This window comes from Pocillopora verrucosa, chromosome 4, assembly GCF_036669915.1.
Source record: "Pocillopora verrucosa isolate sample1 chromosome 4, ASM3666991v2, whole genome shotgun sequence".
NCBI lineage: Eukaryota > Metazoa > Cnidaria > Anthozoa > Scleractinia > Pocilloporidae > Pocillopora > Pocillopora verrucosa.
This window is the reverse complement of record NC_089315.1, coordinates 1,975,336-1,989,875: the sequence shown is the minus strand read 5'-3', so window position 1 is coordinate 1,989,875 and position 14,540 is coordinate 1,975,336. Positions and strand designations below refer to the sequence as shown.

At 40.4% G+C, this 14,540-nt stretch overlaps 1 protein-coding gene across 1 annotated transcript; it reads right to left on the bottom strand.

Annotated features, from left to right (window-relative positions):
- Positions 1–654: 654 nt before the first annotated feature.
- LOC131791716 (tetratricopeptide repeat protein 28-like) lies at positions 655–11,130 on the bottom strand. The gene is made up of 8 exons (XM_066164836.1): positions 11,125–11,130; positions 10,491–10,533; positions 9,728–9,739; positions 6,823–7,115; positions 4,017–5,982; positions 3,223–3,536; positions 1,256–2,742; positions 655–948 (listed from the first exon to the last, which is right to left on the bottom strand). Exons 1-8 carry the CDS (start codon positions 11,128–11,130, stop codon positions 945–947), a joined length of 4,125 nt encoding a protein of 1,374 aa, XP_066020933.1. The 3' UTR covers positions 655–944.
- Between the last annotated feature and the right edge of the window lie 3,410 nt (positions 11,131–14,540).

Sequence of the window (14,540 nt, the reverse complement as noted above, 5' to 3'; positions counted from 1 at the left end):
TTAGTTTATTGTACTTAGAGAGTAAGTAAACAATCTACTCGGAAAAACTAAATAAAATCATTAGGCTTTAACTTTCCAGCTCGTTCTGAGCTTCCTTCAATGCTTTGTAAGCCATAACTAAAATTGTAAAATAAAACTTCTCGTTTTGCCTTTGGTCGATTAGATTAAACAATATACTTGAAATGCATTGTTCTGCTTGTAAAAAGTAACACAATTTATTGTATTCAAAATTAAAGGAGAAATCTCAGAAAATTAACTAATACTAAGACTAAATCCTTGCTATTACGGCCAAAATCTGTCATATTAAGTCCAGATAAACCGAATTCTGATCAGCAGAAACTGACTTTAATTGCCAATGACTGAGTATAAATCCTCGAAAAGTTCATCACAATTTCCATCTGACATAGACTAAGATAATTCAGCAATCGGACAACTGATTATTCTCCAATTCCTATGGAAATTCTCTACACACGCACATGGCTGTAATTGCTTTATATCACTCGTGAGACTAAACCGATCGAGAAAAAGTCTGTAAAAAACTGTGAAAAACGTTTTCAAGACGTTATAACTTCGACGTAAACGTAACGCCCCAATCCTCTAAGTAGAAAATACTTAGATTAAAAATAACTTCTCACATAGCTCGTCATGATAATTTTAAGACATCATTTAAAAAAAACAAAAATTAAAAAAACCAAAGAAACAGTAGTTTGAGAGGGATATCAAAGATTAATCTCGTAAAAGCAGTTCAGACAAGCAAAAAGGCAACTTTTGAATCAATGGAAATCTGTTCTCTTGTTAAACTTGACTTTGGCCGTCTTTTGGTTCTTCCTGCTTAGAAAAGAAGATTCTTGACAAAGGTTTCATCGGTAGCTTACTGGTTTCTGGTCCAAATATCAGCGTTTTTAAGTATCCGAAAGCTCCCTGGGATTCCAATGCTCACTGCCTTAACTGAAAAATAAAAGAATCTAAGTTTAGTGAGGATAGTTGAGTTGCCATGAAATATTTCTCAGCACATGAAACGATACATTGCACAACAGGATTGTTTGAAAAGAAATTTGCTTTTTTACTCCTATCAGGTTTCGTAAAAAGAATGTTATCATCGCAAACGTGTCCTCTTGATTGTACTACATCTCAATTTGCCAGAGCAAAACATAAATTCGTAACCCAACTGAAACATATAAGCAATAATTATGATTTAATATAACTTTGTATTGAATCGAATGTGTAGACAGAATAAAACGGAATATTTACTTACTTCAGCTTCGAAATATCCTTGAAATCCAGGTTGACGTCGTCACCAATGAGTACAAATGGTGCCCAGTGCCAAACCTCCTTGAACTTTTCAATTTCTCTCATACACTTCATGGCCTGATTGAGAGCTTCACTTGCCTTCTTGCCTTTGGCAAGTGCATCGTAGAAGAAACTCATGAACTCCAGGGTTCCCTCGTCGCTAATTTCCCACAAGGTTACCACAACAGATCTAGCACCGGCACCCAAAAGTGCACGCGCCATGCCGACCACACCCTCGGCCATGATCTCCCCACGAGCAGTGTGAGAGCAGCTAAGTACAACCAGACGTGCTCGCAACCCAGCTTCTAGGACATCTTTCATCGTCAGTAGATAATCTTTCTCTTGCGGCTGAGGGTTATCTCCTGTGGTGTTTGGTGCCAGGATAACTTCTCCAGTTTCCATTTTACTGTGCGCGGCAATATGAACTAATGCCACTGATGATAATCGTTTCAAGACTTCATGTTTTTTTGCCATTTCTCCAATGAGAGGGGAGACATTGAGGATACGTCCGATCATCTCCACTTCTTTCCTTGCCCCTGGAAGCTGCACCAAAAGTCCTCCCTGATAGATGATATGTTTGAAACATGGGTCGCCGACAAGCAATGCACCAGTCTTCATGTGAAAGTCAGCTGGACAATCATGAATTAGTTGCAACGTCGTCAGAGAGGGTAGCACACGAATTCTGAAAGAATCACTCAGATATGATGAGTTGGAGTCCTGCAACGCTGCATAAGGTACAAGGCAAAATGGGCCCTCGGGAACGAATGTGATCTCGTCGTTTTCTTCGATCAGGTCAGCAATAGGAGTAACGATGATGTCATGCAGCTTCTTTAAAGCACTTGATTGGGAGTGACTCACATCAACTCGGATCATATCATTGGCCACTTCAGCAACTGTCGGCGAGTCAAGCCGAGAATTTTCGATTGTAACAGTATCTCTTTTACTGATCTCCACAAGAGCAGTTTTGTTCAGTAGCTGGATGAAAACTTCCAACTCATTCTCATACTTGTAATTGTTCACGTGTACTTCTCTCATCTGGATATTATTTTCACTGAGGCAAACCCAGAAGTAAATGCATGGTCCATTAATAGCTATGAAAACTGTGCTCGATGGAACCCACCTCAAAGAGATGCAGGATGCGCTGGACGTTAAAGAATCTCCAAGCAGATATTTTGTGACCATGAGATCTCTCAGAGCTTGAGCACGTCCTTTCTCTGTGGCAAGAAGAGCCTTCACAACTTGACCTCGACTGAGATTTATACGCCACAAACCTTTGTATGCTACTTGGTGCTGATTACGATAACAAATCTTCCACTGATCGTTGACTTGAAGACTGGCCCTGATATCATCATACAATTCTACACTCGAGTAATAACAGTCAAAGGCCATCATAAGATTTCCTTGGCATTCAAAACTGCTTCCAAGGGAACGAAGTGAGCACGCCTCTCCAGTCTTATCTCCCACTTCTTTGGATATTTCTAGGTGACGTTGGTAACACTCGATTGCCATTTTCAACTCTCTTTGACAGAGATGAATCCTGCCGAGTAGGCAATAACTGATTCCCTCTCCGGCCTTGTCTCCCACTTCTTTAGCAATTTTCAGATGACGTTGATGGTACTGGATGGCTGTTTTGAACTGTCCTAGACTGCAATAAGCGTTGCCGAGATTGCAATAACTTTTTCCCTCTCCGGCCTTGTCTCCCACTTCTTTAGCAATTTCTAGATGACGTTGATGGTACTGGATGGCTGTTTTGAACTGTCCTAAACTGCAATAAGCGTTGCCGAGATTGCCATAACTGATTCCCTCTCCAGCCTTGTCTCCCACTTCTTTAGCAATTTCTAGATGACGTTGATGGTACTGGATGGCTGTTTTGAACTGTCCTAGACTGCGATAAGCGTTGCCGAGATTGGCATAACTAATTCCCTCTCCAGCCTTGTCTCCCACTTCTTTAGCAATTTCTAGATGACGTTGATGGTACTGGATGGCTGTTTTGAACTGTCCTAGACTGCGATGACCGTTGCCGAGATTGCCATAACTTCTTCCCTCTCCGGCTTTGTCTTCCACTTCTTTAGCTATTTCTAGATGACGTTGATGGTACTGAATGGCTCTTTGGAACTGTCCTAGACTGTGATAAGCGTTGCCGAGATTGCCATAACTGATTCCCTCTCCGGCCTTGTCTCCCACTACTTTAGCAATTTCTAGATGACGTTGATGGTACTGGATGGCTGTTTTGAACTGTCCTAAACCTTGATAAGCGTTGCCGAGATTGCCATAACTGATTCCCTCTCCGGCCTTGTCTCCCACTTCTTTAGCAATTTCTAGATGACGTTGATGGTACTGGATGGCTGTTTTGAACTGTCCTAGACTGCGACGAGCGTTGCCGAGATTGCCATAACTGATTCCCTCTCCAGCCTTGTCTCCCACTACTTTAGCAATTTCTAGATGACGTTGATGGTACTGGATGGCTGTTTTAAATTGTCCTAGACCTTGATAAGCGTTGCCGAGATTACCAAAACTGATTCCCTCTCCGGCCTTGTCTCCCACTTTTTTAGCAATTTCTAGATGACGTTGATGGTACTGGATGGCTGTTTTGAACTGTCCTAGACTGCGATGAGCGTTGCCGAGATTGCCGTAACTTCTTCCCTCTCCGGCCTCGTCTCCCACTTCCTTAGCAATTTCTAGATGACGTTGATGGTACTGGATGGCTGTTTTGAACTGTCCTAGACTGCGATAAGCGTTGCCGAGATTGCCATGACTGATTCCCTCGCCAGCCTTGTCTCCCACTTTTTTAGCAATTTCTAGATGACGTTGATGGTACTGGATGGCTGTTATGAACTGTCCTAGACTGTGAAAGGCGTTGCCAAGATTGCCATAACTGATTCCTTCTCCGGCCTTGTCTCCAACTTCTTTAGCAATTTCTAGGTGACGTTGATGGTACTGTATGGCTGTTTTGAACTGTCCAAGACTGCGATGAGCGTTACCGAGATTGCCATAACTGATTCCCTCTCCGGCCTTGTCTCCCACTTCTTTAGCAATTTCTAGATGACGTTGATGGTACTGGATGGCTGTTTTGAACTGTCCTAGACTGTGATAAGCGTTGCCGAGATTGCCATAACTGATTCCCTCTCCGGCCTTGTCTCCCACTTCTTTAGCAATTTCTAGGTGACGTTGATGGTACTGGATGGCTGTTTTGAACTGTCCCAGACTGTGATAAGCGTTGCCGAGATTGCCATAACTTCTTCCCTCTCCGGCCTTGTCTCCCACTCCTTTAGCAATTTCTAGATGACGTTGATGGTACTGGATGGCTGTTTTGAACTGTCCTAGACTGCGATAAGCGTTGCCGAGATTGCCATAACTGATCCCCTCTCCAGCCTTGTCTCCCACTTCTTTTGAAATTTCTAGATGACGTTGATGGTACTGGATAGCTGTTTTGAACTGTCCTAGACTGTGAAAGGCGTTGCCGAGATTGCCATAACTGATTCCCTCTCCGACCTTGTCTCCCACTTCCTTAGCAATTTCTAGATGACGTTGATGGTACTGGATGGCTCTTTTGAACTGTCCAAGACTGCGATAAGCGTTGCCGAGATTGCAATAACCTCCTCCTTCTCCAGCCTTGTCTCCCACTTCTTTAGCAATTTCTAGATGACGTTGATGGTACTGGATGGCTGTTTTGAACTGTCCAAGACTGCGATAAGCGTTGCCGAGATTGCAATAACCTCCTCCCTCTCCAGCCTTGTCTCCCACTTCTTTAGAAATTTCTAGATGACGTTGATGGTACTGGATGGCTGTTTTGAACTGTCCTAGACTGTGATAAGCGTTGCCGAGATTGCCAAAACAGGTGCCCTCTCCGGCCCTGTCTCCAACTACTTTAGCAATTTCTAGATGACGCTGATGGTACTGGATGGCTGTTTTGAACTGTCCCAGACTGCGATGAGCGTTGCCGAGATTGCCATAACTGATTCCCTCTCCAGCCTTGTCTCCCACTTCTTTTGAAATTTCTAGATGACGCTGATGGTACTGGATGGCTGTTTTGAACTGTGCTAGACTGTGAAAGGCGTTGCCGAGATTGCCATAACTTCTTCCCTCTTCGGCCCTATCTCCCACTTCTTTAGCAATTTCTAGCTGACGCTGATGGTACTGGATGGCTGTTTTGAACTGTCCTAGACTGCGGTAAGCGTTGCCGAGATTTCCATAACTTCTTCCCTCGCCAGCCCTGTCTCCCACTTCTTTAGCGATTTCTAGATGACGCTGATGGTACTGGATGGCTGTTTTGAACTGTCCTAGACTGCGGTTAGCGTTGCCGAGATTGCCATTACTGATTCCCTCGCCAGCCTTGTCTCCCACTCCTTTAGCAATTTCTAGATGACGTTGATGATACTGGATGGCTGTTTTGAACTGTCCCAGACTGTGATAAGCGGTGCCGAGATTGCCACAACTTCTTCCCCCTCCGGCTTTGTCTCCCACTTCTTTAGCAATTTCTAGATGACGTTGATGGTACTGGATAGCTGTTTTGAACTTTCCCAGACTGTGGTAAGCGTTGCCGAGATTGCCACAACTTCTTCCCTCTCTGGCTTTGTCTCCCACTTCTTTAGCAATTTCTAGATGACGGTGATGGTACTTGATGGCGGTTTTGAACTGTCCTAGACTGTGATAAGCGTTGCCGAGATTGCCATAACTGATTCCCTCTCCGGCCTTGTCTCCCACTTCTTTAGCAATTTCTAGATGACGTTGATGGTACTGGATGGCTGTTTTGAACTGTCCTTGACTTTGATAAACGTTGCCGAGACTGCAATAACTGATTCTCTCTCCGACCTTGTCTCCCACTTCTTTAGCATTTTCTAGATGACGTTGATAGTACTGGATGGCTGTCTGGAACTGTCCTAGACTGCGATAAGCGTTGCCGAGACTGCAATAACTGATTCTTTCTCCAGCGTTGTCTCCCATTTCTTTAGCAATTTCTAGGTGAAGTTGATGGTACTGGATGGCTGTCTGGAACTGTCCTAGACTGCGATAAGCGTTGCCGAGACTGCAATAACTGATTCTTTCTCCAGCGTTGTCTCCCATTTCTTTAGCAATTTCTAGGTGAAGTTGATGGTACTGGATGGCTGTTTTGAACTCTCCTAGACTGCGGTTAGCGTTTCCGAGGTTGCAATAACTGATTCCCTTGCTAGCCTTGTCTCCCACTTCTTTAGCAATTTCTAGATGACGTTGATGGTACTGGATGGCTGTTTTAAACTGTCCTAGACTTTGATAAACGTTGCCGAGACTGCAATAACTGATTCCCTCTCCGGCCTTGTCTCCCACTTCTTTAGCATTTTCTAGATGATGTTGATGGTACTGGATGGCTGTCTGGAACTGTCCTAGACTGCGATAAGCGTTGCCGAGACTGCAATAACTGATTCTTTCTCCAGCGTTGTCTCCCATTTCTTTAGCAATTTCTAGGTGAAGTTGATGGTACTGGATGGCTGTTTGGTACTGTCCTAGACTGCGATAAGCGTTGCCGAGATTGCCATAACTGATTCCCTGTCCGGCCTTGTCTCCTACTTCTTTAGCAATTTCTAGATGACGTTGATGGTACTGGATGGCTGTTTTGAACTCTCCTAGACTGTGATAAGCGTTGCCGAGATTGCCATGACTGATCCTCTCTCCAGCCTTGTCTCCCACTTCTTTAGCAATTTCTAGATCACGTTGATGGTACTGTATGGCTGTTTTGAACTGTCGTAGACTACGATAAGCGTTGCCGAGATTGCCATGACTGATTCCTTCTCCGGCCTTGTCTCCCACTTCTTTAGAAATTTCTAGATGACGTTGATGGTACTGGATGGCTGTTGTGAACTGTCCTAGACTGTGAAAGGCGTTGCCGACACTGCCATAACTGATTCCCTCTCCGGCCTTGTCTTCTACTTCTTTAGCAACTTCTAGATGACGTTGGTGGTACTGGATGGCTGTTTTGAACTTTCCTAGACTGCGATAAGCGTTGCCGAGACTGCAATAACTGATTCCCTCTCCAGTCTTGTCTCCCACTTCTTTAGCAATTTCTAGGTGAAGTTGATGGTATTGGATGGCTGTTTTGAACTGTCCTAGACTGTGATAAGCGTTGCCGAGACTTCCATAAATGATTCCCTCTCTGGCCTTGTCTCCCACTTCTTTAGCAATTTCTAGATGACGCTGATGGTACTGGATGGCTGTTTCGAATTGTCTTAGACCTTGATAAGCGTTGCCAAGATTGCCATAACTTCTTCCCTCTCCGGCTTTGTCTCCCACCTCTTTAGTAATTTCTAGATGATGTTGATGGTACTTGATGGCTATTTTGAACTGACCTCGTTTTTTACACGTTTCTAGTCCTTGATAAGCGTTGCTGAGATTGGTAGAACTGTTTGCTGTGGTTATAAGTTCAGTATTAGTTTTCCTTAGTAATTGAAGCAGACGTTTGTTGTTTTTTTCAATCTTAAAACGTGTCAAGGGTTGATAAATCATGAGCAGATTTTCGAAAATGCAGAGAGTATTAGAAAGAACTTTGAAACTGGAATGATAATTCGAACGTGGGATTCTATTAGAGATTTGATTTTAAGTTATTGTAGCGTTTTAACTAGCTCTGAAGCGCATTTATTGGTTTAGGTTCGGTCGCCATGGTAATGGTCGTCTGAAGACAAAAATGAGGGGTATTCAGCTTAAACTCTGAGAATTAATTACTCTTCTTTTGAGTAAAGTTTTGTGGAATAATCGAAAGAATTTTTTAAGAATATTTTAGCTTCTTTAAACTGCTCAGTGCAGTATAAGAGAACATTGCTTGCATTATGTCTTGAAGAATCTCTCCAGAACGTATTTTTTCCCTTGAAATATTACTCGCATTGCATCTCGTATCACGTTTGAAACATTCGTTAAAGGATACGGCCAATTCCATATACAACCAGTTCCATGCTTCTTTATACCAGCAAAGTTCGACACAAGCTCTGGCTCCTGAAAAGGAGAGAATAATTAGTGGTGCGTGGTAATTCATCACTGTTAAGGTATAAACGTATTCATAAAATGGACTTAATTTCCCATTTCGCTGGGAACAAAAATTTTGAAAATGAAGGAATTTTGAACTTGTGGAAGAACTGAAAATGAACAATAAGGGGCTAATGCAAAGCGGCTACCAATTTTAAAAGCTTCAGTTGATGATGATAACGATAATTTATTTCAACTTTGTATGTGACAATACAAACTGGCTTATTTAGTGGATTCCTTAAAAACTTTCAAGTCGAAGTGATCCAAAGAATAGTACACCAGAATTAAGATATAATTAATAAACAAACAGTAGTAAATCAGCACAACAAAGTCTTTCCCTGTTGCTTTTCCTCACCTGTGGCTGGAAAGTTATTATTCATCTCCAGTTCTTCTCCCGTTGTTGGGAGGTTGCTTTCTGCCATAGCTAGAAATAAAATTGAATTGATTGTACGGCGCTACATTGTTAAGAATCAAAAGAGGAGACTCAGATGAAAGTAACCTAAAGAAAACGTTGTATACTTAATCATAGAGGAAGAATGAGAATCTCAAGGTTTCCTCCGCCACGCTATTGTGATTGCGTAACAGCTCCAGTCAAGTTCTGAAGGTTGTGTCATATTTGTTTTTTCAGTTGTTTGTTTGTTTTTTTTCGTAGTCTCATCTGATGAAACGTCATTCAAGGCTGTCCCTTATCAAAATGCGTGAGTTGCAATAAACAACCTGGTTGTACCCGGTAGGCATGGATAAGCATGAATCAAAAATAAAGCAATAAAGACTCTTTCTCTCGTTCCTTCATTTTATCGCGTGTGGGGCTGGGAGAATTCGCAAAACTTACTCGAGACAGAAACACCTTCAAGGGTTTGCGAAACCGTGACGAATTCTGCCAACACCCCTCGAGCCTATTGCGTAAAGAAACACGTTTATCGACCCTGTTCTTCTACAAAGTGCATGTGTAAAATATCCGTCAACGCTATCGAAAAATTGCTGGACAAAGTATTTTTTTTATTAACAGAATATAATTTCTAGTCAATGAACTCCTTCATTAATTTTTTTTGAAGGAACCAGGAAATTTAGAATAACTGGAAGAGGTGGTCCCTCTCCAAATTATGTTGGGGAAGGACCCGATGTTTTCTTTTCGAATTCAAAAAAGGCGCTGAATACGGGGTTATTTTGAGGGACTGAAGAAGATGGCACTGAAAAGTGTCCTATTCATCACAACTTTTGTTATCAAGAAACTTCATCTACAACAAATTGAAAGCCAAGCGCAACACACAGACTCCTGCATAGCTTAATCTTGTAGGCCATCGAGTGAATTCACCGCCAGGCCATATGAGCATTTGGCGGAGGAAGTAGACTGAAAGCGAAATGAAAATGAAAAAATTATTTGTGAACGAATTGCCGATCAAAAAAGAATCTTTTGCAATATTATAGTAAATGGGAAATTTAGGACATTTCCCTGAAGCTGCTGAGGTGGTCTTGCCCTACAGAACAAGCTTCTGCTCCAATATCAGCATTTACTGAACCCACAGTTTTATCTGCCAGCGTACGATGTAAACACGCAAACAATGTGCCATTTAATCTGCCATCACGCGTAAAGGTATATCTACTAAAACCTCGCTCTGGCAGGTAACCAGTTAGAAATGAGACTACTAACCACCTGGTAGATACGTAGTTCGAACATTTGAAGACAGAAATTTATTCACCGTCGACGATTGCCGTGTCAAGTTTTGCGAGGAGGTGGATTGATGTTCCAAAGCGTATATAACCGGAATAATTAATCGTGTCGTTGACGAGGTTTCGTTTTCATAAGTGATCAAGAAATCGTAGTCATCGTTAATATTTTCACTTTTGTGGACAGGTTTTCTCAATTCCTCTGCTATTTATATGTTAAGGTGGGACCCGTTAGCGAGGAGGAAAGCTGTGCTCTGATCGGCTACCCAAGAGTGCAAAATGTGTTTTCTTTCGATTCCCACTTTGATTCCCCACAAAAGGAAAAAAAGAAATGCTTGTAACCTGTTGAATACCTCGTATAATGACATAACTAAACAGTATATTTTTGTCCTATGAATGAAAGCTTTTCCAGCATTTTTTGCTAAAACACAGGTCACAGATTCGTCCTAAATGAAAACAAAACAAAACAAAAACCACAACGAAACTTGCAGATTTATTTGGTAATTCCATGGTGCATGAATGTATTTGTTATCGTGTGATACATCCTTTGGTCCGTTGCTGACGAAGCTTTCGTCTCAGTCCCGGCTTAAAATGTAGTGAGGGAAATTGGCCGATGTACAGCCTTCTTAAGCTCACACTTGTTCAGTAATGCACACACATACATGAGGTATTAGATAACCGCGCGTGGATACGAATTTTACCATCGAGTGTTCATGACATCTTTTACTCCTTCAAATAGATAATTTAATTCAAGCAGATAAATTCGTATCCATAGGCCGACATGTATCATCCTTTTTATTCAAAAGATCTTGATTGAAAATTTGAATCAAATACAATTTTTTAAGTAGGCGCATCGAATACAGAGATCCGCTACACCGAAACTCAGCTCGCCGGAAAACCAACTCAATTTGGGACATTGTAATACAACAATTTCTCATTACAAGAACTATTTCCTATAAAAAAGAATTGAATTCAGCTTCAGGTAAAAAAAAAACAATAATGGAAAAAAAACAGCCCACATGGAAAGTAAAACTGTCATGTTGATAAATTCGGTTCTAATGACGACCTTGGTACCTTGATATGTGAAGATCTAAATGGTACATTTACAGCGTGCGGTGGAGATGTCACGTTTGGGAAACTCAAAAAATTCTGGTATTTCACCGACAACCATATTACCGTCATTATTTCTATATATCGTGAATGTTATGATATCAAAAGAAGCATAGGGATTGTGTACTTTTTTTTTCAATCTCGAGCTCTGTTTCAAAGTTCGTTTGTTTTCGAGAGATATTTGCTGGTTTTGATATTGACGAGAGCTATAATTATATACATCGCGTGATCTAATCGTTAAATGTCCCCTCTAGCTGCTACATGTTTCACTTCAAAGTAGATACAGAAATTAGGTGGTAGTTCAAAGAGAACGAATTCTACCTGATAAAACTTTGAGTATTCTGATTACTTGTTTACAAGGATAAGTTACAATTTATATCGCCTCTAGGAGTTTAAGGCTCAAGGAAATTGCATCGCGAGCAGACTATTAAACCACGAGTCAAATAAAAGAAACCATTGAAATATCTTCACATCTGATAACAATAAACCGGGAAAATTCGACTGAAATTAAATTTGACCGTTGTCAGCTGCAAGGAAAATAAGATTGCAATCTTTCATTATAAATAACATGAGCTCTACAGCTCTAATAAGTTGCAGAATGAAAATTGATTTGTACCTGTTGAACTGTTATCCTCTGAATCCCTCTATTCTCCAAACGATGTCATTTGTTAATTCTACATGCCTGAAAATATCAAGAATAATATTTTGCTTTACACAACACTTTCGATGAAAAAATGATGGTAACATATTCACGAGTTTGAAAGATCTAACCTCATCTAATTCCCAGTTTCGTGATCAAAATTGCGGTTCTTCTTTAAGAAAGTTATTGTGTTTGTTTTTTTTTTATTTTTTTTATGATTATTACTTGTTTGCATGCATCTCCATGGCGATTAATGAATTCTGTGATTTAAATTCAGCTCTTCCTCGTTTAGTGTAAAACACTCGCAATCCGCAAAACCCCTTTTCTTCTCAGAGCAGGGAATGTTACACTCTGCCATAACTGAATCGATAAGGATGAATTCACACCATGAGTTATATTGTACCAATGCAATTTCTCTTCAGGTGATCAACTCGATATATCCCTCGTTCAATATGATACACATTTGTTTTTGGTTATCTTCCCACTGGCGTTACAGTTCTCTCAAACTTTCAATTTCCGCTCTCACCGTGACAACTTCATAAAGTTTCTAAAAATAATGACGGTAAGCTTTTTTCTTGTAAATAACTTCCGCCAATTCTGCACTAAATATTTTTGCAGTCATAAGCGTAGGTTTCCAGTGAAATCACCAGAGGGAGATGAAAAAACTAAAGAAATCACATCGATAATATATATTCCTTATGTATACTTTTTTTCCAATTTTCTCGTCTTTCGATTATAATATGCTACATATTTCTACATTAGCTTTCCTCACCTCAAGAATACTTGCAATAAATTTGACTCCAATAAAGTTCTTTTTCAAGAAAAATACTTGACTTGTCGTTGTATCTAAAGAAAAGCATATATAAATCGTTTCGCGTCTTGGAAATAATTAAAGCAATACCATAAGTACTATTCTTAAAGAAATATCCGAGGAAGATATTCAAATTTGTTAAATCTGTGTACACCATGCACCTTTGTGTACAGAAACCCTCAGTGTATCCTACAGGAATTTTATGAATAAATTGTTACTGAACCATTTGTCTTTAAGTCGGAAGAGAAATCTGAGGCCCTAGCTCTCTGTCTCTTTGAGCTCCAGAATTGTCTGCTGGATTTGGATGCAGTAAGCGAGGTCATAAATAAATGTATAATAGTTCATACAGACAAGTTACACACATGATACTGGAATCAGAAATGCCGCAGCTTCGTAAATCCCTCATGGGAAGATAAATATGCTACCTCAAGGTCTGGTATGTTTATCTACATGTCAGCATTGATATTTAATCTGTCGTTTAACCTGACCTGACGGATGGGGTTTTCTTTTTTTCGGTCGTCGATTAAAAATTATATTTTCCTTTGTCACGAAAGAGCTTAAAATTTCCATTCTATCATTATGTATTTTAAGACATAAAACTTTCGACATTCACGATATAAGCCGGATGCAGGATGATCCTTTATGTATCCACTGTATGTCATGGCTCATTGACGAGAAATGTATATCTATGTAGGAGAACTTCAGATCGTGAAATCCGATGGTCTAAGATTCGATCCTGCGTTCGTAACGAGTAAACAGGATCGATATTTCTTTCATTCTTTTGTCTCATGTTTTAAATTATTTCTATTTGTATCTTTAGTCAATACTCGTTTATCTCATTCACTGCATTAGGTCGCTATTAATTTATTTTGTTCTCACCTGAACTCCTGTGAAAATGTGATTTGCCCCACAAGTGTGTAACAAAACGGTGCACTTGGTAACACCAGCAGTATTGAAGAAGCTGAATATGAGCTCATCGAACTCGAAACAGAAAATCGTGAGTCATTGTTTATTTCGTGATCCATGATTCTATTTTGCAGCTATGCTGTTTCACTATTTAAACGTCAAGTTTGGACAGGGCCTCATATAACATCTTTTAACTTTTCATTTTCATTAATCCGTATTGTAGCATAATGACATAAACATGCTACTTTTTTATTTATTTTTTTTAGTTGGTGTCGTTAAACCACCGCCTGCTTAGGTTGATCGAAGGGCGCTGAAAGCGCTGGGGAGAATGAGCATAGTTCCTTTGTCTATAAGGACATATTAGAAACCGTGACCAAACTATAGGCTTTGCGCTTGCGCCGCGAATCAAAGCGAATCAAAGCGGGAAAAAAAACAAAAACAAAAAAACTTGCTCCTTACAGTACGCACGTGGAACTCGGATGAGTAAGAGATGAGGGTTATTCACTTATTATATAACCAAAACTAACGAGACCTCATGCGTTACTTAGGTGTTTTACACCACAAGAGAAACACACATACCAAAAGCATAGTGAAGGAAATTTTCTTATTAATGATGAGGGCGACTTGTCGGCTCGGAAACTTCACAAGTTTTGTGGGAAAAGTTGACCAATAGAGCTGTAATTTATGTTAATAACTCAGTTGATAATAATAAATTAATTCCAGTGGAAATTCAGTTTAGTAAGACAGGAGAATGAGTGAAGCATCTTTAATAATATCAAAGTCATTCCAAATGTTACAGAAATTTGACAACCTGTCAGAAGGCCATCCATGGTTCTATTGCTTAGTGACTGAGAAATGTGTTCTTCCAAGGTCTTTTTGCTCCGTGTGTCACTGGCATTCATTTCAGTGTACGTGAAACCAAGCTCTTCACAAACCAGTGTTGCTGTTGTTGTTTTTCCAACTCCTAGGGAACCGGACAAAAGAGCTGCCTTAAAGGACGACCCATCTTGGTCTTTGTTGAAAAAGAAAGCTGTGCAAAATAAGAATGTTTAAAATCGTGATTTCATTACTAACATACTAACTACATGTATAAGTGACTGTCGAGTGAAATAAATTCATCAAAGT

What these genes read in the sequence shown, in the direction of transcription:
- LOC131791716 (XM_066164836.1), bottom strand. An exon ending in CTAAAGAAGTAGGAGACAAG is followed by an intron (nt 5,983 to 6,822) that starts GCCGGACAGGGA and finishes GTGGGAGACAAG; the next exon opens with GCCGGAGAGGGAATCAGTTA. An exon ending in TCTCGGCAACGCTTATCGCA is followed by an intron (nt 3,537 to 4,016) that starts GTCTAGGACAGT and finishes ACGCTTATCAAG; the next exon opens with GTTTAGGACAGTTCAAAACA.